The 10,815-nt window shown below is 37.4% G+C and overlaps 1 protein-coding gene across 3 annotated transcripts in view; it reads right to left on the bottom strand.

Annotated features, from left to right (window-relative positions):
- Window positions 1-1,063: 1,063 nt before the first annotated feature.
- TBC1D19 (TBC1 domain family member 19) overlaps window positions 1,064-10,815 on the bottom strand; it is a 93,914-nt gene continuing 84,162 nt past the window's right edge. For all 3 annotated transcript variants that reach the window (XM_031943934.1, XM_031943932.1, XM_031943933.1), the window contains 2 exons: window positions 3,374-3,444; window positions 1,064-2,310 (listed from right to left, as the gene is read on the bottom strand). In XM_031943934.1, coding sequence (XP_031799794.1) covers window positions 2,236-2,310; window positions 3,374-3,444 — 146 coding nt within the window. In that variant the 3' untranslated portion in view covers window positions 1,064-2,235. The remainder of the gene's footprint in view (window positions 2,311-3,373; window positions 3,445-10,815) is intronic.

Genomic DNA, 10,815 nt, shown 5'->3' with positions numbered 1-10,815 from the left:
GAAAAAAGAGAACGAGATGGGTATTTCGTACAGATGGGCTTTGACTTTAGAATTCTTGGGGGGAGATCAGCTTTGGGTGTACAAACCATGATGGCACCAGCTGATTACTCTGTCAGCTCCCAACTAGTGTGGTCTCAAAGGAACTAAAGCCAAAAGACTTCATGGAGGATCAACCATAGCACGTGAGGAAACAGGAACAGAGACCATAGCATGGCCCAGCAGATAGACTGCAGTTCCTGGATTTCAAATCCTGACTCACTTTACTAACACCACTAAGAACTCAATTTCCTCATCTATATAATGAAGATGATAATAGTACCTACCTTCTAGGGTTGTTGTATGGAGCAAAATCCACAAAGTGCTATCATAGTCAAATGATGCACAACAAAATGAGCAGAATTGCACATTTACCACATGTATGAAGACTATGCCCAAAACTATTAAAAGTTTTAGGAAGTACTGAGATTTGGAGTATATTCTATTAAAATTATTAACAAAATAGGAAGAAAAATGGTGTCAAAAATGGCAGAAGTTCAGATAGTTCTAGGAATCTAGATAGTCTAAAGGGTTATGGGGAAGAGGGGGAGAAAGCATTCTTTTTTTGTTAATTTGGTTCTGATCTATAAAAGGCTAAGAATTTAGGGCAAGTCTCTCACATTTTATGTTTTTTTTTTTAAATAATGATGTTACTATATCATATTGTATTACTTGCCATCTAAGGGAGGGGGTGGGAAAAAGGGGGTGGAAATTTGGAACACAAGATTTTCCAAGGGTCAATGTTGAAAAATTATCCATGCATATGTTCCGAAAATAAAAAGCTTTAGTAAAAAAGGGGGAAATGACGTTACTATGCTTATAACAATTTTCTTGAAGAATCAACCACAAGTTTTGAATTTTCAAAATTTTCTTCTTGGCAGATCAAATTTAGGGAATAGCAATATATAGCAAATATATTTCTTAGCCATAATGATCATACTTACCTTCTAACCCTTGGAACTGCTTCAATGATGATACACCTCATAAATCATCTTAAATAATTCACGCTTTACAAATAAACGACTCATTAATGATCTTTGGATATAATTTAATGAAATAGTAGGCAAGCTACAAAAAAGTGTACATCTATTCAGGGGCTGTTTTTTTGATGAAATGATTAATCGCTCTAATTTGAGACTTAATTGTGAACCTAAGGGATATCTGTTTTTTACTTTGTTTATCTACTTTTGTTCCGTATTAAGAGAAATGGCAGATCTCTTATCTGGGGGTTAAAACAAAAAATGCCTTTTCACATTCAACCGCAATCAAAATGCACCTGCTTACACACTGCCCGATTTTCTAGCTCTGAACAAAAGGACAACTTGCTTGTACTTCTAGTTCTCTCGGTGGCTCCGCTCTGGACGTGAACATAGTTAGCTGAGACACTGCCAGAGTTAGACATGCTCCCAGTTCTTTCACTTGAGCGCTCTCCTTGTAGAGTTCCAAGGTTGCAGAGTTTGGGCTAACTGACTACAGCAGCACCAAGTCTCCCAACCAGGATGAAGAAGACAGAGAAGTACAAAAAAGGCACCTCATTTTCTCCAGAGATTTTTCAAATTGAATGAGGGAATGATATGGAGATAATCGTAGTTGTCCTCTGACAGTGGAATTCTTTTAAGGGTGAAGTTAAATAGAGAAGGACCGATCAGACCCCCTTTAAAAAGAGAAGTTGATGAAAATATGGACAAAGAGTTAAAATTCTATTTTCATTTAAGGCAGTTTCCGATTCAAGTTTTTCTCTGGCTTTGAATGAAAGCCAATTCAAAAGACAAAATAATACATTATCTGGAGAAGAATCTTTAACCTGATGTAAGAGAATCATCATAGGAGCTACATTAGCTCTCACAGAGTTTATTACAGTATTTTCATTTCTTATTGCATATACTGTTACATGCCCTCTACGGATCAGTATTTATATGTATTGATACATATATACATTATGCACAAGTGAACATCTCTCCATATTATCATGAAAATTCTTTCTCTTTTGATGAAATTCAGCAGCATGCAGTGCAACATTTGATGTGCAAAGCTATTGTTTTAGAAAGTGAAAAACTACTTGGGTTTAACTGCAAAGGGAACATGATCTTTATTGGTTGATATGCAGAGGTTAATTTTGGTTTTATGCAGAGATTGCATAGTTCATGATTAGTTTCTAATGAAAAACTAGAGGTGTGTTGTCAGTGACCTGGGAGAAGATCAAGTGACAGTAGCAAAAAGGAAAATTTGAAGAAGAGGCATGACTTTTAAAGTGGAAAGGTCAGCGAGCACGGCCTGAAACAAACAAAAAAGAAATGTCAGAGAGAAGCCTTTTAACCCCGTGACAAAGAAGACAATGACAAACGCCGCAGTAGGGATACAGCGGGGTCAATAATCATCCCAAATTGTCTTCTTAGCGCCTCGATTTTTAATTTAATTTTAATTTTCAATTATTCATTTTATCACTTATTATTAATAATTTAATTTTAATTTAATTGCTCCAGTTAAATGACTGTACTATTTTGACTTTTTCTTCCTAGATTCTTCCATTTCAACGCATATGCAAAAAGCTGAGACGCTGTCAGGAAGAGAGCTGAACTTTACCCCAACTTGAAATGTACAAGATAGCAAGAGTTTATAAGAGGTCTAATATTTCAGTTTGTTTCTATAAATAAATGCTCATTATGAATCCTCATCCCGTTATACTGGTATAAAGGAGGGATGACTTTAAGTGAATCATTCTGAGGCAACAATAATATCTATTCCGCAAGACTCATATATATTCACTCCCTTTAACTAAAGGTAGAACGATTGCTAGTGGGAGGATAGAATTTATATTTCTATAAAATAATAGATTTAGTAACACTATGACTCACAATTTCAAATCATATTGACGTATAAAATATAGCAGAGGAAAATGCTATTAAATAATTGGCCGAGAATTTTTTTTAAATTGATGGAAAACAAGTATTACCTATGTGTGTATATACCTATGTGTATATATAAATATACACATTCAATTCAATGCTATGGCTATAAAGTTGTTTACTCGTCCCGTGGCTATAACGCACTCATATGAACGGCAACAACAACTGGAGGGTCAACAATGATATTAGGAGCCATATAATGCTTACGATATTATCACGTGACACTATCCCAAGAGGCCCTTTATCACGGAATGAAGAAGGCTTAAGTATTTAAATATGCTCTTGAGATTAGACCTTTCGGTTTTATGTAAATTTTAAAAATGAAAGAATAATAGCACACGCTTTATGCATCTGAAGCTGAAATTGCTCCGGTTGGCAGTATTTCAGAACGTATTTCTATCTGCTCTCGCCTAAGTGAAACTTATCCTTACTTCGGCCGCCGCCAGCGATGTCACCTCCATCAGGTTTACTGCTCGGAAAGCAAACACGGCAGCTGCCAGAACTGCAAAAGAATGCACAGGGTTTTCAACTGCTGACCTACTGATCAGTCCAACACATTTACCTTGATCAAGCATAGACTTGCCCTGCTTTTGAATGAGAAGACTTGACAATTTATTAAATCTAATTCCTATCAATTGTTTCTTTGTTTCCCAGAATTTTCTCTCCTTCCCCCACTGCCCCCTAAAAAAAAAAGGCTCATTAAAGTTAAATAGGAGAGTGACGCTTCTGAGAGTTCATGTTCTCTCATATACCTCTCTCTTCCAATCAAATCATCTCTTTTTTTTTTTTTTCATTTAAATGACTATCTCCATAGGGTCACACTGGTTAATTCCTAAATATTAGAAACAAAACAGAGGAAGGTCTCTCCAGTGCCCAGGATGGATCCTCTATGGAAGATTTATGAAAAGATGAGGAAATAGTTGCACAGAATGCAAATGAGTGGAGAGGTTCTGATTGGCACAGGTGGAGGGAGCGTTCATCTCAGTAAAGCTACACAGGAGGAAAATATTAACAAAAAGAGAAACAGAACCAATAATTTCCCTAATAGAATTAAATTTTAAGATGCCCTCATAGCACTTATTTTTAAAATCTAAATGATCAAAAGCTTCTTTAATAAGTACTTCAAAGTATTACATACTTGCTATTTAATATTTAACTAATGAAAAACAAAGACATTTTTTAAAGCATACTATTTTTCATTTTCTTTGTGTTTGTGTTTTCTTTCACAATATGACTGACATGGAAATTGTTTTTCATGATTGCACATATATAACATGTATCAAATTCTTACCATCTCAGTGATGTTGGAGAGAAGGAAGAGGGCAGAGAATTTGGAACTCAAAAGTTTTTTTTTTAAATGTTAAATTAAAACAAAGAAATTTGAACAAAAAACCAAGTGAACTAAGGCAAACACAGATATGTAAGGTATTTTAACTGACATAGACAGGTACAATCTTAGAAGAAGATATTTAGAAATATCTTGTAAAACAACATGAACTATGTGCTAGGACGAAGGAGACCAGTTGTTCTTATTCAGGGTAAAGGACAGTAAGAAAAAAAAACAAAACTGTTTTGTTTCAGAGCAGAAGGCATTTCTTGCTATTTTCAGATAATAGGATAATCCAAAAGCAAAAGAATAGTTTTTAAACTTTAAGACTGTGGAAAGAATCATGGTTATAACTTGGGGACAAGCCCTGGAAAAAGAACTGAGCAAGACTGCCAATTGAGGTATGGCGGAGAGGTTCTGGGTTCTAGAACTGACTCTGGTGAACTGATTATGAGCAGGTCACTTCATTTTGGTGGAGCCTGAGTTCTTCAGAGGAAAGTGAGGGGACTGGACAAGATGACCTACGTTCTCTTGAAGGTCTCATTTCTATGACTTCATGGTTAATGCTATACCATGACTAGGATCTGGATGGCCCAATGAGAAAAACAACAGCTCAAAGAGAGGGGAGCTGTTGTTACCAAGGAGATCTGAGGATCACTTGCAAGAGTTAAGTTTCTAAAAGTGAGACATCTCGCAATGTTGGGGAGAAAGCCTTTTCGGTCTGACTTAGAGGGTCTGAGTTTGATGGAGAATAAAAGTGATCACCTGACAACACAATAGACATGTTACAATCAGTTTTTTAGCTTCAATATGCAAGAAACTACGTTTTAAATTTCTGACAATTAGGAACACAGATTCAAACACTACTTCCAATATTAATGAATCTTCTCTCCTTCTAATTCCCTGCTTCAGACCCTCGGGGGATCCTTCACCCTGGTCTCCACAGGATCTCTGCATCTGCCCCGTCCCCAACGTGGCCTCTTGACGGACTCCGGGTCCCAGCTCTTTCCCTTGGACTCCTCTCCCACTCAACTGACAGAATGGACTTGACTTGCTGAAGCTTACAGGCTGCCCTGCCTACCCTTTTCAAGGACTCCCGGGGTTCTCTGCTGCCTTTGAAGCAGACAGCCGGCCCTGCCCGATTCATTCTGACCTCTTCACATTATGAGGCTTCCTGCCTTTGCCTAAAGCTCAATATGCCATCTCTCATCTTCAAGCCCTTGCATAAGCTGCTGCCCATGCTTGAAGTGTACTCCCTCCTCACCTCTGCCTCTCAGAATCCTTAGCTTCCTTTGAGTCTCAGTTTGGGGGTCACTTCCTACTGGGGGGCCTTCCCTGATCCCCTTAGTAATGAGTGTTCTTTCCCTGTGCAGGGTAATTAGTAGAAAGTCTAAGTGAGCTATACTTAATGTGATTAAAAGAAATTGAGGAGAAAGACATTATTTTACAAACTGAAAACAGAAGAAGTTAGATTTTAGAGCCACTGACTATTAAGCTTACAAAAATATCGAATTATTAACTTTCCAGCGTCAGTCTCCTGAATCCCATTTTTGGTCAGTGGAGCCCCGAGAGCGCCAGGGGATGGGCCGACTGGGTTCTGTTCCTCTGGTGTTGCTGACTGACAGCCACAGAGGCTGGACTGGCCCATGAATTCCCTTTGTCAGAGCAGGAAAGGACTCTAAAGTGGAGGCAATTAACCTTTTTCCAAGGTAGGAAGGCAAGAAAAAGCGAGGGCAGCTCCCCAACTGAGCTCAGGTCCCAAAATGCTTATGTACTCACGATCTTTATTTATCTTGGTGTCACATCACAGAATTTCCTTTTGGTCGGCTTGGCCTTAATGCTTGGCCTTCCAGCCTTTCTTTGGAACAGCCCTGTCGGCCACAGGGCCAAGATACACAATTTCTCATATTTTTTTGAATATTTGTCAACCAAATGAAGGCCGGCCCTCATATGAGAGGGGTGATTCTCTTATTTCCTTTTGACTTTACAATCTACACTCATTCTTTTATCCCTAAACAACTATATCAATAACACTGTTTGGATACTTTTCCTTTAAGCTAACTCACACAAATCTTGGACTCTAAGAATATCAGATTCAGAGATGATTCAGTCCAATTATATCATCTAATTGGGGAAACTGAGGCACAAGGATTAAATGGCTTCCCGAAAGTCATATAGTGAGACAGCAGAGTGAAGGCTAGAACTCCATCTTCCGGACTTCTATTCAATGCCTTTTTTACTATAACACAAGAAAAGTTCTGGATAAAATCACAATTCTTCAAATTGAACCAGATTCCTAATATACTGCTATTTTCTCAAGGGCTACACTACAATCAATAAGGGTTCATATTTATTTATTCATTAAAAACATAGAAGCAATACTAATCAGCACTATTTACCTAAAACAACTCACTCCCATGTATAGCTGCGACCTAATGTGAGGATACTTGTTATTTTCATTCCTCATTTTCAGAGCTCCCAAGAATTTTTCCTTTCAATTTTTTGAAAAGCAAATGGGAAATTGGGATGGGAAAGGCAATGTTAAATTGGTTCCTTTTCTCCTTGGAAGTCAGAGATTATGTGTTCCAATCTCCTACACAACAGAATAATTCCTTTGATGAGATCTCTGATAAGTGGTTATCCAGCCTCTCCACCAATGTTTCTAATGGGAGGGAATTTGCCACCTAATTCATTACATTTATGAACAATTCTGATCATTAGAAAGGCTTTCCTTATATTGCATCTTCCTTTGAACTAAGAAATTTAGAATCCATCTAGAGTACATACAAGGAAAGGGAGGGATTAGGACAGGAATGAACAGAGGGGCCAAAGGAGAGCATAATGGCTATCTTTAACATTTAAAGGGCTGTGTTACAAAAATAAGTAAATAAATAAATAAAGGCTTGTTTTCTATGGGGAATCGATAGGGAGGGAGATTTTAGCTCAATATAAAAGGGAATTTTCAATGCCATGGATGAAATTCTTACTAATGCAACTTTATTGATAGTCTAATTTTCATTTTCAGACATCTTAACAATCCATCTGTCTATCCATCCAGTGAGGCTGTGTGATTTTGCACAGTCTTCCCTCATTTAAATCTAACTCACACGTCAAGAACAACACATCCATCCATGTATACAGATATCTATCCACATATGAATGTTTATGCACATGTATATATATATATATGTATATATACACATATACAGAAACATATAGATACATATGCATACATAGACATATAAATGTGTATACACATACTTATACAAAGGCCATCAGTAGTTTCAAAGCTGTGGTTGGTAAAGGAATACAGACAGATGACTTCCTCTTTGAAAAATTAATTTTACTATAATTCCTCCTATAAGAAACTGTAATTCAATAAAAACACTGTTTCCATTTTTTTCCTATTTTTTCACAAGAAATGCTGTCCATATATTAGAAGATGAAAGAAGAGAAAAAAATAAAAAGTCTTGAGACTTTTGCTCCCCCCCAAAAGCTATTTATTTGAAAGCTCAGAATTTTGATATCCTACTTTGGAAGAAAGGATGGGGTGAAAAAAAATACATTCTTCATAGAACTATCAGATTTTAGACCTGGAAGAGACCTTAAAACTCACCCAGTCCATTCTTCTCATCCAGAGAGAAGCAGCGGGCCTGGCCTAATGGGCTTATTAACGGCAGAGCCAGCATTAGAATCACCTGCCCAAATTCCCCAAAGACCCAGATTTTTGTACTCTATTGTATTCTTTGTGCGGTGGCTGTTGGGCATTTGATTTTCCTGATGATTCCAGTTCCATCCCGTCCCAGATCTATTTAGCACAAGAGAAGCAGTGAAATCTAATTAACAGACTATCCTATGATAAAGCTGTTTCTTCCTTCCCCTCTCAATTCCTCATGCTTGCATACATGATAACCTTGGGGTAATTATGCCAGTCCCTGACACACACACATGAAACCCAGGTTGTCACATTAGTTTATTGTTAAATAAGGAATATCCATGAAAGACTGCAAGATTTTAGTGAGGAGGATAAATAAATACACACCCAAAGCACCTGGGCAGTCACCATTAGAGAAAGAGAACGAGTTTCAATTAGTATAAACTAAATGCTACAGAAAAGACATATTCCTCAGGAGAACAAGGAGGCCCAGTTTGGATGCTGGAGCCACAAACTCTCAGATAACCAGGGACAGCTGGGAGAGGAGGAATGGCAGGAGGGAGCCCTGGGCCTCAATACACCTGCTTCCACACTTATTATGTGATTACTGGCAAGTCTTAGCACCTCACTTTTCTCAGCCATAAAATGGGGACAACAATATTTGCCTTATCTATCTTATGAGATCATCGTGAAGACGGCACTTTGTAAAATTTAAAGTTCCATAAAATGTGGATTACTATTATTACCTGGATTCTAGTGGCAGGAGACCTCTCATATAACATAGAATCACGAAATCTCAAGCTTCCACGAGGCAATCTAGACCAATTTTTGTCTGAAGAGCAATCTCTTACAGAACAGACCTGAAAATGGTTATATAGCTTCTGCTTGAGGTCCCCCAGGGGTGGGAGAACACTACATTGCACCCTATCCCCCCCAAACCCAGTCGTGCCTTTAAAGAGCTTATACTTAAATGGAGATATAAAAACATGATCTCAAATACAAGGTTAAGAGGAGAATACAAATAACTGGGGGAAACCAAGGAACACTCCATGTTTAAAAAGATTGGAGTTTCTTTGAAGGAAAAGAATTCTTAAGGGTTGAAATTGAGTATTTCAGACACAGTGAACAGTTTCTGAGTCAGGAGATACAATGCAAATTTGAGGGAACATGGAAAGATAGGCTGGAAAAGACAATGGAGTGTGCGCCAAGTGAACATTTTGGGTCAGGGTATTGACATGATCTGTCTGTGGAGTCAGAAGATTATTCAGCAATTACATGGAAGACAGTTGAGGAGATAAGAGAAGCATGGATATCATGTAGAAAGCACTATGCCAGGAGAGAGATGGCAAGAGCTTGTAGCTTAGTGAGTGAGGGATAAGGAGGATGGTAAAAGAAATGTAATGGAGATAGAAAGTGGAGTAATAAAACTGAGCAATTTCAGTTTTAAAAACTCTACTCTTTGATAATTTGAGAAACTGGACTGTCCATAAAGGGGCCCATTAGCCTAATAAAAATGATAAATCCTTGACAACTACAATAAAATAATTCTCGATTAACTCAACAAGAGTGAATTGCTGTCACAATGAAATAGTAAGAGGAAATGAATAAGAGAACTACTTTTCTGAGGTACTGAGTTGACCTTTACCCTAAGCCCTGAATTCTTTGGTACAGTGAATGAATATTTTGCTTAAATGACAGAAATAATTAATAACAAGCTCAGATATCATAGGTCAGAGAATCATAGAACTAGAACGTAAAAAAGGATGTTAAAGGTCATCAAATCCAACCTTCACCCAAAGTATAAATCATGCTTCTAGTATCCTTGGCAGACAGCTATATGGACCATACTTCTAGTGTCCTTGGCAGATATGGCTGCTACTTAGATATGTTTAGTGAAGAACTACTTACTATTTTTCAGAGTAACCCAGTCATTCTTGAATAGCTCAAATTATTGGGAAATTTTTCTTTATGTTGTTAGGAAGTTGGAGTTTTTTTTTTTTTTTTTTTTTGAGGGGGGGAGAATGAGGGGCAGATTTTATTTGAATATTGAATAAAAACCTGCTTTCCTATAATGAAGTTCTTAAAGGTTCTTTAAGAATGCCTTTCTCTTTAAAGTCACTGCCACTCTTGATCTTAGTTCTGTTCTCTGATTTTAAGTTGAACAAATCTAATCCTTAGTCCACATAACAACCCTTAAATATTTGAAGACATATTTATCCTAATTATTTTTTCTCCAGGTTGCACATTTCCAGTACTTTCAACCAAATAAGTTATGATTTGGAATTCCATTGCCATTCTGGGTCACCCACTTGTGGATTCACTCTAAATCTGTGGTTCCCAGAAAGGAGTAGGACAATGCCTATGTGGTCTCACCAGTTGGGTGAGAGTTGCATCTCTTTCCCTCAAGACACTCTACTCTGAGATCTCATCATGGAGATATCTGGATTCTTGAAGGCTCTGTCAGGAAAGTGTCAACTCTGGCAGGTACCATAAAACTGGAGAGTCTCCAAGAGATTATGGGCAAGATCAAATGTCTCTTTTCCCCAAGATCTGTCTCGCCAAGCTTAGAGAGGTTCATCAACAGACTGGAAGCAAATTGATACATTTTTTGGCCCCAGAAATGCTGCAAAACTTGTACTAAATTACCAGTTCAAGAAGGTAGCACTCACACAGTGAGGAAATCACAGATTGAAAAAAAAAAATTTAAGAAAGGGAATTTGAACTTGCTTTCTATCAAAAGAATCTTGTCTTTTACACACCGATTGTTTTATAGCCACATTTTTTTCTACCCTTTATAGTCTCATCTTCTTATGACATTTTCTACTTCTCCTATTTACTTCTAAAGGTAATTTTTAAATGAAGTGAACAATCTTATCCCTATTCAATTTAAT

Source organism: Sarcophilus harrisii, chromosome 6, assembly GCF_902635505.1.
Source record: "Sarcophilus harrisii chromosome 6, mSarHar1.11, whole genome shotgun sequence".
Lineage (NCBI taxonomy): Eukaryota > Metazoa > Chordata > Mammalia > Dasyuromorphia > Dasyuridae > Sarcophilus > Sarcophilus harrisii.
Note: the sequence above shows the minus strand (reverse complement) of the source record. Positions and strands in the feature narration are given on the sequence as shown.